Below are 14,605 nucleotides of genomic sequence, written 5' to 3'. Positions count from 1 at the left end.
CAAACAAAAAAATGACTGACATCCACACACACACACACAACAAATACAAATCCATTTTGATCAACCAAATTGACCACATGGACATGGAATAAAGTAGAAGAAAAAGAAAGAAAATTTATAACATGAACATTATGATGATGATACATAATGATGATCATCATCATCATCATCATCATGATGGTGGTTGTGGTGGTTATAGTTACATTGTTTGATGATGATGATGATGTATATCTATCTATTTATCAAAAAAAAGAAAAAAAAATACCACCATCACATATATCGATTTTTGCTATATCATTATATCATTTTTTTTCATGTTTTCATATATGATGATGGATGATGGAAGCCTGTTGCACTCAAATACACACATGCAAACACACAAAAGAAAAGCAACAGCTTGATACCAATAATACACAAACACACACATACATAATCATCGCCGCATCCTTCTTTATAGCTATGGTTTTTTTTTGTTCTTTTCCTCGAAACAAGAGAAAAGAAAGGGGGTAAATCTTTTTTTTTTGACCATCATTTCAAATAAACCAAAAGAAACAAACAAATATATAATGTCTTTATACTAAAATTCTTCAAATTTTTTTTCTGTCATTCATTCTGATATCATTATTATTTTTATATTATTATTATACCTGAAAAAAATAGAGCAAACTACCAGTTTTTTGAATTTTTTTTTTTTTTGATTATCAAACATCAGGGTAGGATGAAAATAAAAACAGAAATACCTGAACACAGCAACAATTTGTTGTTAATTTATGTTTACTTTTTCTCACCAAATTTTTTTTTCATTGTTGAATTTTTCTGGTGATGGAAACAAAAATGAATAAATTCCAATTCAATAAACAAACAAAAAGATGAAAGCCAACTGGTAAATGAATTCACAGATCATAAATAATAACATCATCATCATCGTCATCATTATCAAGGACAAAAATGTATAATAACAATAAACATGGAAAATATATCCGATGCCGGGATTGGCTCCATTTTCTTTTTTTTTACAATCGATTATCACATGTCGTGCACACGAATACATCGAATAATTTGGTAGTGTGTTTGTTCAGTATAGTCATATTCATATATATATATACATACAGAATGATTGGCAGAATAATGATAAAAAATGGTTTATCTATGTGATTAAGTCTTTGGTTATTTTATTTCGAATAGAACAATTTCCTTTCTATTACATTGTAAGTGTCGAATGAAAAAAAGAATTGAGGAGAGGGGGAGAAGGAAGGAAAGAAGTACACATCCATTCTTCACTACATACAATTACCAACATTATTATCATTGAACTTTGAACTATTCGAAAAATTTGCACCATTTGTTCTTTACTAGATGTGTATTATTCATCAAATGATTGATGTGACACACACACACACACACAGACGATAAAAAAAAATAATACAATACCACACTCTGTTCTGTGTGTGTGTATGTATTGTGTGTCCATACTAAGATATGATGTGATGATGGTAATGGAAGAAAAAAAAATTGTTTTCCGAATTGTGAACCAACACAACACACAACACAACAAACATGAAACATCAAACAAAAAAAAATATAATCAATTCATTTTGCAAGCATAACGAATTTTTTTTTCGTTCAAATTCTACCTTTCATTATCATCAACAAACAAACGAACGAACAAACATATATTCAGGATTCTCGCCCGTTATTTTATTTTTTTTTTTGTTTCCATACTTTTTGATGCATATCATTTTGGCAATAAGTAAGAGGGGAGGGTTGTTTATTCATTCATTTAAAAAAAAATTTATGATGATGATCAAATGACATGGAATGTAATGAAAATTTAAAGAAAAAAAAACTAGATCCACCCCAATTTTTACTTTTATGTCATGTCATTTTTTATGGCAGATGATTGTTTTCATTACATTTTCAACAAAGACATGATCATTTCTCAGCAAAAAAAAACCGGCCGGAATTTAAAATTTCCATCCAATCATCAATGTCAAAAATCATTTTTCGTCCTTGAAATCAATTTATATTCATTTATTTCGTTCAAATCCAAAGAAAAAAAATTGGATCATTTCATAATGATAAACCATGGACAACGATCAAATGAATGACATGAATCAAGCAGCAACAGCAACAGGTTGTTCAAAATAACCACCATAACAGAGATATATATATTAGATACACGGTTATTCATAAAATGAACAATTTATCCGAAACGAATTGGTTACCGATGACTAAAAATAATATGAAAAACAAAGAAAAAAAATTTTTTTCTCTGGTTTATCGAATCCAAATCACAACAGACAAAAAAAATGTCCATGTCAAAACTCAATTTCATAGGTTTGTTGTTTTGGGTATTAAAGTTTTTTTTTGGGTAAAAAAAATTCTCTCGATAACAAATGAAGCGAAACCACAAAATCACACCACAATCATCATTTGAAACTGAATTTGAAGCAAAGAAAAAAAAAACATGAAACGGAATGGTAAATGAATGTGGATGATAATATTTACCTATCACCACCACAAACATATTTATAGAAAGCAGAAATGTTCAAATTACAACTGAACAACGGGTTTACAAAAAAAAAAAAAATTGTGAATGATCGAAAATCGATTGATCGATTATCATTTTTTTTTCTATTCTCCAACAGTTTTTCTCGGTCGAATCTTTGTTGTTTAGTTTGTTATTGTTATTATCATCATCATACTATATATATGATTGCTATTGTTCTTGTTCTTGTTTGTTATTTATATTTTACTACTAAATAAATTTTTTTTTGTTTGCTCTCAATTCTTGTTTGTGTTCGGCCCAAATTTAAAAAGAAAAAAAACAACATTCAAAAACAACAACAAAAAATTATCGGCTTTCTCATTCAATGAAATGTATTGTCAATATTTATATATATTAATAGATAGAAATTGGTTGACCTCGAAATCAATCAAAATGGACAATCAAATGTGTTGTTTGAATACCAAAACATAGTGGACAATCAAACAATTTATAGTTATCATCATCATCATCATAATAATATCATTAAATAAAAAGGGTACAACCACACCGAAACATCGAAACACCGAAAAAAACTAGACTAGACAATTTCGATTCATTTTACGATAATATATTACAATGACAATGAAAAAAAGAAAAAAAAAGGGACAAACATGCAAACAAAACAAAAAACAAGGAACAGTAATTCAGGATCCACATATCACAAGGATGACCATAAATGGTTTTTTAAAAAATAAAGAGAAAAAAAGTCAACCAACAAATAGAGATAAGGACACAGCACAACACACACAAAAAAAACGAGTAGATTAAAACGTGACTACTTCTTTATTCAAAATGGATGAAATGTACGTGTTTTTTTGTGTGTGCTCCATAAAAAAAAAGAATGATTGTTCATCATCAGATCAAAGTCATTAAACTTTAACAACCAACCAACCAAACAAACACACACACACACACACAAGACATTCAAAGGACAAGAATTTTTTTTTCTTGATCAACAAGGATGAAATAATAAATTAACAAAAACGAAAAAAAGAATCCATGTGAACTTGCTTCAATGATTTTTATGGCTTTTCGATTTAATTATTTGCAACAAACAAAAACAAAAAAAACTGTGGTTTAACTGTCACAATCTGAATCACCATTTGACAATTTGACAATCAACATTATCAATTGTAAAATAAAAAAATTTTAGCCACCGGAAAATGATGATCCAATACAATTGAATTGGAAAATTTTTTTTTTCATTTTCAATTTTTTTGTTTGCACAAATTAATTTAATATAATTAAAATTACTGCAAAATAATGATAATTGATGGAGAAAATTATTATCAAGTTTAATTGATTTGTTGAGAAAACAAAAAACAAAAAAAAAACAAAACAAAACACCACAACAAACTGACACATTCATTATTCATTCATAATGGACAATTGTTGTTGTTGTTTAATTTGAAAAAAAAGATTTCGAAAATATTAAAACATTCTGATGATTTTTATATAATGTACACGCACATAATACTGAAATGGAAATTTCATTTTGTTGAAACAAGTCCAAGGTCTAAACGCATCGAAAAAAAACAACAAGAAAATTTTGCATTTAATTCGTATCATCATCATCATCATCATCATCGTGTTATTATTATCATTCACCACTGCTATATTCTATGACAAGCTTGTGTTATATATGAAAAAAAAATCTCATAATCATGCTGTTCATCATCATTGTTTGTTTGTTTGTTTGTTTGTTGTTTTTCTACTACGAAATGACAAGCAGAAAAGTGTGCAATGAAACAATACTTAATTGTTCCATCATCAGATCATACACAAGTGCAAAAATTTGGTTGTTTCAGGAATGTTATTGTTTTGTTTTGCTCAAAAAAAAAACAATTTCAATTCCAATTGATAATGAATGATGTGAAATGAATGAATATGTTTAAATTATATAAAAAAGCTTTTTGTTGTTGTTGTTGTTGTTGTTGCTGTTGTTGTTGTTGTCATGTTTGTCACCAATGTGAACAAATAAACAAACAAACATGTCAACAATAAACGACATACATGTTATTATCATACATACAAAAGACCAAAATAATAACCAGACATTTGACAAAAAAAAACAAAAAAAATATTCTACACACGAAATCTATAATTTGAATGAATGAATAAACGAGACAACTTAATGGCCAGAAAACGATTCAAAACGATCCAGAAACAGAAACATGTAAAAATGTCTAGATGATTTTGACCATTAACAAAATAAAAATAAAAATAAAAAAAAACCCGGCAAGTTTGTTGCTATTTTTGAATTCATTGTAATGTAATTTATTTATTCGCGAGTTGTTGCAAATAAAAAAAAACACACACACACAGATAATTTTCTTTCAAATTTAACCAAATGAACCAAATTGGCTAGAGTCAATATTAAATTGACACTAAAAGAAAAAGAGAAAAAAAAATCACAAGAAATGGTCACAAGTAATGGAAAGTTTTTGAATGTCCGAAATAAAAAATAAAAAAATTCACATTCAGTTTGATGATGATAACCTACACACACACCGACTGAAAGACAGACAAACAAGCAGACATGAAATTAATAAAAAAAATGCACTTTCCAGGTACACACACAGGTAAAATCATTACTAAAATTAACTTGATAGAAAAAAAAGTGATTTGAAATTTTTTTTGTCCGAGGGGAAGGGGCAGCAGAAAATTTAAAGATGGATATTATCAAATGGATAAACAAACACACACACATAAATTGAAACCGAAACGAAACGATTATGGTTTTAGGGTAAATTTTTTATTTACAGATTTTTAGCTCATGATCGTTTTTAAAATGATGATGATGATCATCATCATCATTCGAACGAAAATCGCAGATAAAATAAAATTCAAAAGCAAAAGTTGTATCAAACCGTTTATCTTGATCTTTTTAAAGTATTGGATTATTATTGTAGTTTATATCAGTGTGAATGAAAAAACGTTATTTTTATCAAAAAAACGAAAAAATAAATTGGAACACAAATTAGCTTCGAGGTAGGATATAAAAAATTTTGTCACACGAAAAGACACAAAAAAAGATATCGCATGCATCAATATCAATTTGATAACCAAAAAAAAAAGGAAAAAATTCTTTCTACTTACATGGATTTTGTTGACCAGTTGTTGATGAATTCTGTCCACTGTTGTTGACATATAATTCATGTTCAACACTTGTTTCTTTCGGTGATGATGATTCCATTTGAAAATATTGATGATGATGATGATGTTGAGGATAATGTTGTTGTTGTTGTTGTTGTTGAAAATGATAATGAGGATGATGTTGATATAAATCACCAATATTCTGATATGGTGATGATGGTGGTAAACCATTTGATGTAATCATTGATTGTACAACATCACTAGCCTCACCATATTGATCGTCATTTAAATTCGATTGTGGTGATTGTCTTGTCATGAACGATGTAAATAAAAATGGAAAATTCTGATTTATTGAGGATAATGGTGATGATGATGGTGGTTGTATGAAATGTAGATTTTTTCTATTATGCAAATGATGGTGATTATGATGATGGCGATGATGAGGATCATCCATAATTTTAACGGCATCCGTTACACTACATATGGATGCTATGATAGTCAATAGGAATAGCAAATAAAACTGATATGGCGGTGATGGTGATGACAATGATGATGATGATGATGATGTTGATGATGATGATATTGATGTTGGCAAACATGATGATGACCATATTGGATGAAATGGCCATTTTATACCAACATTTTTCAATGATGACGACCACGCTCGTATCCAAATAAAGTATTTCATATTTGTATCATCAATATTGTTCTTCAATTCAATATTCTTCATGTTTATTTGACAATTAGAAATTCTTCTTCTTCGTTTCCTATGACCATCATCATATAATATTTGCTGTTCCATTAAATTTCCATCATCATCACCATTCTTGGTGTTAATGAATGATTCATCATCATCAACATTATTAGCAACAACAGGAAACATTATTGTGGACCAATTTTGTTGTTTCTTGTCCATTTTTTTCAATGTTTTGATTGTATTTATTTGTTGATTCAAATTGTCATTATCGTTGTTGTTGTTGTTGTTGTTGGTGGTGGTGGTGGTGATAATAGTTGAGGTGGTTATGCTCGTCAAAATATTTTTCTTCTCCATCATCATCATCATCATTATATCATCAACCATTATGGATGATGATGATGATGATTTAAAATTTTAGGAAAAAACGAAAAAAAAAATCATCAAACATAAGATATACATAAAAAAACGCCCACAAATGGCTACTTTTGGGCATCAACGAACAACAATAATCATCATCATCATCATCATGATAATGACAACTAAAAAACACACACACACACAGACAGACACTAGTGATACAATTGCAGCCGGTCGGATATTATGAAAAAATCAAAAGTTTATCAATTTGTACAACAGATGATGATTAATCTGATGATGATTGTTGAATCCAAATCCATTCAAATTGATTGTTGTGAACACGTGTTCATGGTAAAAAAAAATATGTCGAAAAAATTAAAAAAAAGTGAAATCCGCTATGATATGATATTTGTATCTTCACCATCAACATCAATATATAAATGCGATGTGATTATTATCAGTCTCCCACACACACACACACACATCACACAGAAACACTTGGACTGGTGTTAAATTTTTTTTTCTTTTGAACAAAAACTTGGAAAACACGCGGACACAATACACAAAAAAAAATTTTTTTATTCCACAATAAAAAATCGAGGCCAATCTAGATCAAATTTTTCATTTTGGTTATTATTATTCGCTGATGGCTTGATGGAATTTGCACGTGTAATAAAACGATGTAAATATTGATGATGGATTGATATTTTCATTTAGAAAAAAAAAAAAATAAAATTCGTCAGTCGCGATCAAAGAAATTCACACAATAACTGTTTGGATAAAAAAAAAGATCTAAATGAATACACTCAACAGGTGTCAATCATACACCGGCAACAACATGGTGTTTCAAAAAAAATTTTTTTCACATTATGACTGAATTCAATATTCAATATTCAAATAACAAGAAAAAAAAGACGACGATGTTTGCGGATGACCATCGTCGACATAAACTGTCTGATCATGAAGTCGTGGTGATGGGAGAACAAAAAAAAAAATTAAAAAAATCGGTCGATCCAATAGATAGAAAAAAAACAGATCCAGTATAAAGTAAAAGAAACTAAAAAAAAAATAAGAAATAAGAAAGAGAATCACCTGTGAACGTAGTGGTGTTTTTTTTTAATAATGCTAACGGCATGTAACAGATGTAAACGTCAATGGTTCAGAAAAAAATCTAATCCAAAAAAAAGAGCAGACTGATAGAATACGAAAAAAGAGACAAAATTTACAAACAAGAGAAAACAGGTTTCTGGCGCCAAATAACGGAATGCAGTGTCTTTGGTGATTATTGAATGATGATGATGATGATGATGATGAAATGAAGAAATGAAAGTAGAATGAATGGTTGAATTTTGGTGGAAAGAAAATCAAATAGAATTTCATCAAATCATGTCCAAACAACAAACAAACAAAAAAATTGTCAAGGATTCGTAAAAACCAATTGTCTAAAAACAGAAAAAAAAAATTAGATGAACTTGATACACGAACAATACCAAGATTATTCAGAATGGACAAGAACCTTGAACAAGATGACCATCAACCATATATTCGACATTCCTTTTTGCCAAATTGAAAATGTTTTTTTTTATTGTCATCAATATGACATGCAGATTGATTTCTCAATCAAAAATAAAAAATAAAAAAAATGAAATTAAACATCTGACTCTTTTTTTGGTTGTTTGCAATGTTTTTCAATTGAAAAATAAAATAGAGAACGTGTTAAGCATTATTGATCAAATGTTTCACATTCCATTCATGATCATGGATAACAAAAAAAAAAAAAAAAAAATTCATGTTTCATGTTCATATCATGGTCATCTATACATATTGGCCATGATCATGATCATCATTATCATCATCATCTTCATCATCATCATCGCCAATGGTTCGATTGATCGAAATAGACAAAATAAAGGTTACCACGTACAATATGATTTCGTCAACACACCTGTTGAATATGCATGATTCTATTATAATCTTGATTCTATGAATAGTCCAATACAATTTCACTTTTATCACTAAAAAAATAAAGAAAAGAAAAGAAAAGCAAACAAAAATCTATGTCAATCAATTGTTTTCAATCATAAAAACAACAACAACAACAACAAAGAATTCAACAATCAAAATGAATGAATCGATTTGAATCAATCAAAAAATGAAACAACAACAACAACAACAAAAAACAAAAAACAAAAAACAAAGTCTGAAATAGGGACAAATAATTTGACATGATGGCAGTGGTCTGAAACAAACACATCATCAACAACAACAACAACAACATCGATCGAAACAGACACACAATTATGAATGAATAAGGCCAATGACGACTATTTTGATGGTGAAATCAATTTGAATTTGAATGTTTTTTTTTATATATAAAAACAACAACAACAACTATCAGCCACTGATAATAATTGGGATATATACATCATCATCATAGTGTAATATATCGATATATAAATATAAAAATCGGCCAAAAACACATGAATAACAGTGGAAAGAAAAAACACGTACTGAAAAATGTTTCTCTTGTTCACTATGGTTTTCGTTATTTTATAAATTGATTCAATGTTAATGATCATGTGAAGAAATGTCAACCTGAAACAACAAGCGACAATAATAATGATGATGATGATGATAACAATTTATAATCTTGTTGTTGTTTGATGGATGATTGTAAATTGAAAGTAAATCGAATCGATTATCATCATCATCATAAGTCATAAAAAAAATCATTTTTTTCATGGTCAAAACATATCTTGAATGTAGATCAAATTCACCAATGGAAAAAAAGTTAATCTTGGCATCGTCAATATCGAATTGCATTCAAAAAAAAAAAAAAGAAAAAAGAATTTCGAAACAAACCAAGATGATGATGATTACATTTATGGACTACCCTCATTCATTTTGGAAAAATTCACACAGTCATCATGTTGTTGTATGTGAGAGAATATTCATCAATTGTAAAAAAGGTGTCAAAATCAATTTAGAATTGAATAAAAAATAGGTGTGAACGCCCAATGATAATCGGTGAAGAACATGACAAACAACAGGCACACAATGATGATGATGATGATGTAATGAGACATTATTTTTGTTGTTGTTGTTGTAAATTAAATCGACCAAAATAATTAAGAAGAAAACAAAAAAAAATCTGGACAATGAGAAAAAGAAATAAAAAAAATTTGTCATGTGATTATAATTATCATCATCATCATTTCCCTATTTCAATTTAATTAGGGTGCAAAAATAAAAAAAAAGATATCCAAATAGATAGCCAGTAAGAAGAAAAATTTCAACAACAATGATGGTCATCAGCAAAATGATTGTCTGCATGTGTGTGTGTGTGTCCACCACACTTTGGTCATCATTATTATAATCATGGCTGGTTATTAATTGTTTCGAATTCAATTCGAAATGAGCGACAATTCAACTTTCAAGTATCAAAAAAAGAGAGAGAGAAAAAAAAACGCAATACCCAAATCGGTGTTACAAGTCATACTGATTTTCAAGACAAAAAAAAAGTAAAAAACAACGAAACGGAAGAATGATGTTTTCATGTTAGTCGAATCGTGTGTGTCTTTTTTTTGTTCATTCTTCATTTGATCAAATCAAAAATGAAGATTTTCGAACGATTTTTTAACCATCATCATCATCATCATCATTACAACATAATAGCATTTCGGTGTAGGTTAAAATTAAATCTAAGATGTTGACCATCACCGTTACCAGTGAACGAAGAAGAAGAAAAAAAAGATATGATCCATTAATAGTTGGATACCCGGTGGCCAGCAACCATCCAACAACAAACCAACCACCATCATGCCACATCATCATGCAATGGCGTCGATGATAATGGATTTCTTTCCTCCTGTCATTCATTCATTTGAACTAAACAACAACAATATGGACATGGATGGAAAAGTGGTTCGCACATATACAGAAATACCTTTTTGGTATAAAAATGATGTTCAAGGTGGCAATGATGATCATGATCATGATCATCATTATGATGGATATCTGAGAAGAAAGGGGAAAGAAAAAAAAAAGAAAGAAAAAAGAAAAAATTAGGACAAGAACCAGTTTAACATTGAACTCGATTACCAAGCTTTTTGCTCATCGTTCGTATCAGTTTTTTTTCTTTCCATTCAATTCACATCCATGGTATATTTGAACACAAACAAACAAACAAACGAAAAAAAATGGCAATGATGATGATGATAGTGATAACGATAATTCTTGAATGGTCACACACACACACACACAGATTTCTTTTCTTTTATCATCATCATTTTATTATTATCGTTCGGAACAAACAAACAAAAAAAAAAGAATGAGCTCAAGAAAAATGACCGCCAAAAAAAATAATAAGAACAAAGAATCCGCTTCTGAATATATAATTAATAAAGATTTTCGTTTTACGCTTGCGCATAAATACAAAGAATATAATGAGCTTTTCATTAAGTAGATGACATCTTTTTTTTTTTGATATATTAATTTTCACCTTATTATCATCATTATTATCATGATGATATTTATCTTATGCAAAATTAGTTCTCATCATCATCACCGTCATCATTATAAATCATCACCTTTTTTTTATTTTCGAGTTTATTTTGAATTTTGTCTGATTAAAAAAAAAAACAAAAAATGTAAATCAGTACACATTGTATATATATGTGATTAGCATTTATATAAGGAAATCAATCATATGACGGTAATCGATGTGTTCGAAAATCAAAACAAAATTCTCATTCGAATTATCTGTATATTTACCGGTTACGATTTACCGAAATTCTTTTTTTCGTTCATATTGAACCAAGGTATGATGATAATGATGATGATGATGATGGTCATTTATTATTTTTACTTACCCATCGATCTAGGTGAATCGAATTTTGAAATAATAATAAGATCCGTGGTAAAAAAAAAATAAGTTTTCGTTTTTTTTTTCTTACATTGGCTGTGAAAGTTACACTGGTTTCAACCTTTGCTGAATATAAATGATTTCGTCATATTGTTTCCTTCGAAAATCTATCTATATGTGGATTTTTTACAGGTTGAAATAAAACTTGATTCGATCGTCTGATATATGGTTACGATAAATCATGACCGTTAACCACTGTTATCATGCTCATGTTAATATGCATTTCTTGTATCAATTTTTGGCTATTTTAATCATCATCATCATCATCATCATCATGATGACTCACATATAACCACAACAAACGGCTGAATGAATGTGAAATATATGAATGAAGAAATGAATCTAGGTCTAAATCATGATCTTAGGATTATCATCATCATCATGATGACGATTGTTGTTTGTTTTTTTTTCATGATACCATATATATAAATTCATCTTTAATTCGTTCGCAACTACCTTGTCATTTGGGTGAAAAAAGAAACCTTCATCATGCATCTTTAAAAAGATTTTCAACCTTGAAAAATGAATAAAATTACCGACAACAAAATGGACGGATTGGATATAAAAACAAATAATTATTGATTGCATTGCATTTTTTTAGCAAAAATCAAATCAAAAAATCTAAAACTTATCGATCTACTTGCTTGTATACAAAAAAAAAAATTATTCATAATCAAATAATCAAAAAAAATGATTGATTGATTGTTCCTAATTCGAATTTGTATTGGTCGTGCTTGATATATTATTATATTTCATATAATCACAATAATGGTTGTTGTTGATAATCGATGAAAAAAAAAATATATTTTCCACCAATCATCAAGCGAACCGAATCATCATCATCACCAATTAATTGTGTTTACCGTTAAATGGTGTGATGAAAACCTATCTTGAGAATTTTTTTTTATATAACGAAGAAACAAACACAAACTATATATGTAACTATTTTTCGATAAAATCGATTGTGGTGGTCTTCTGTTCTATCATCGTCATCTATTTTCAACTCAAGCCATTTTTTTTGAAATTATCAAAATCTTTTCTTTGGTTCAACTCGGAAATGATTAAAGTAAACATTCACAGTCACACACGCACACACACACACACACAATGAAGATGAATCCAATCAAATTCCTGTCATCATTATCATCATCATCATCATTGGCCTAAAAATGCCTTGAAGAAACAAAGATGAAATTTATTTGTTTAGCCATTTTTTAAGGTCAATCATCAATAGAATTGATTCTCAACCAACCGAATCTATTTAATTCACACACTCATCATTATCATCATCATCATCATCATCAATGAAATGCAATTGTTCAATATTGATCAAAAATCTATAAATCAATCATTAATCAATTTGATTCACTAACAATCATCATCGTCATCATGATGATCATCATCAAATTTGTTTTCTTTTGCTACAAGTTTAAAATGTAAATTCATTCGAATTTGATTCATTGAAAATTCGGTTTTGATTCTAATTTTGTGGCTACCACCACCACCATTAAATCGGTTAAGTTTATGTAATAATAGCCAGTGACCACAATAATCCACAGCATGTGTGTATGTGAGTAAGTAAGTATTTGAATAAACAATTTATAAATTTCCATTTTAAAGTTTTTTTTTCTATCCATTAGGCATGAAAAAAGGCTGAAAAATGTTCAATCGAAGAAGAGCCAGTGTGGTAAGTGAATTTTTTTCTTTTCTTTTTTTTTTTTTGGTTTTTCAATCCTCATTCATTCAAGTCATTGTGGATGGGAAAATAAATCCATCTGGTAAATATAGAAAATGATGTTTGATATATTATCCAGATGATGATGATGATGATCCAAGATGTATTGATTGAACCTGCCTATACGCAATGATCAATGGTCAAAGATTTTGACAACCAAAAAAAAAAAAAAAACACGGTTTTGAGGTCAATGTTGATTGTACCTTTTTTTCTGTCTTTGGATGGATCAATGGATCGATTCCAGAGAGAGAAAGAGGTAAAACCGATCAAATCATCAATCTATAAATGTCATTTATAAATGATGTTAATATTATGATGAATGGTCATTGTTCATTTTTTTTCAATCTAAATATGTGTATGTTCAATCGATTGTTTATCGAATGATCGAATGATGATGATGACAGATCAATGAATCAATGATGATCCAGGCGATGTGAACGACAATAGGTAAACAAAGCAAAAAAATAAAAAAATAACTCCTGCTGTTTACTACCAAAAAAAAAAATTCATATAAACCAGATAGTTTTCATCATCATTTGACCCGATGTTAAAAATTCGCAATTTATCGATTTTGATGAAAAAAAAAATTTATTATTCAAAAATCCATTATTGATCCAAAAAAAAAAGTTTTCATTAAGTCATCAACATAGTTATAAAAAAGAAAAAATACCAACAACAACAACAACAAAAAAAACTATATCCATTGATCATCGTCATTTTAACATGACGATAATCGAATTTTCTATCCATTTTTATCCCTTTTCAATCTATCGATCATCAACATCATCATCATCTGAATGGCTGGCTGATTGAATAATGGTAAAATAACATTTTCAATCTATAACTAATAATAATTTTTCATCTTTTCATTATTATGTTTAATCTCTGAATACTTAATCTTATGATATAGAAAGTTTGTCCTTATTACAAAGCTTCTGTATTCCTGTATTGTATTCATTTGCACATGTTCATCATCATCATGATCATCATGATCATCATGCTTATATTAATTTTATTTCATTTCATTCATCATTTGAATTTGAATATGTATATGGTTAATAATAATGAACATAAATGAAAAGAATAGAGAGCCACCCCCGTTACACACTAACCCCATAATGAAATGAATGAATGAATGAACATCATCATGGATTATCATCATTACAAATGATGATGATCATCATCATATAGATTAAGATCAAATAAGAGATGGATAATCTGTGTTTGTTTACTTGCTTGTTTCTTTTT

General features: G+C 28.7%; 1 protein-coding gene across 2 annotated transcripts in view; it reads right to left on the bottom strand.

Annotated features, from left to right (window-relative positions):
• The window catches only part of LOC124491216 (uncharacterized), a 47,930-nt gene extending 37,212 nt beyond the window's left edge, over positions 1 to 10,718 (bottom strand). For both annotated transcript variants that reach the window (XM_075734430.1, XM_075734431.1), the window contains exons 1-2: positions 10,645 to 10,718; positions 5,648 to 6,989 (exon numbers count right to left, since the gene is read on the bottom strand). In XM_075734430.1, the coding sequence (XP_075590545.1) occupies positions 5,648 to 6,725 (1,078 nt within the window). In that variant the 5' untranslated portion in view covers positions 6,726 to 6,989; positions 10,645 to 10,718. The remainder of the gene's footprint in view (positions 1 to 5,647; positions 6,990 to 10,644) is intronic.
• Between the last annotated feature and the right edge of the window lie 3,887 nt (positions 10,719 to 14,605).

Source organism: Dermatophagoides farinae, chromosome 10 (genome assembly GCF_024713945.1).
Source record: "Dermatophagoides farinae isolate YC_2012a chromosome 10, ASM2471394v1, whole genome shotgun sequence".
In the NCBI taxonomy this organism is placed as follows: Eukaryota; Metazoa; Arthropoda; class Arachnida; order Sarcoptiformes; family Pyroglyphidae; genus Dermatophagoides; species Dermatophagoides farinae.
This window is presented reverse-complemented; position numbering and strand designations above follow the sequence as displayed.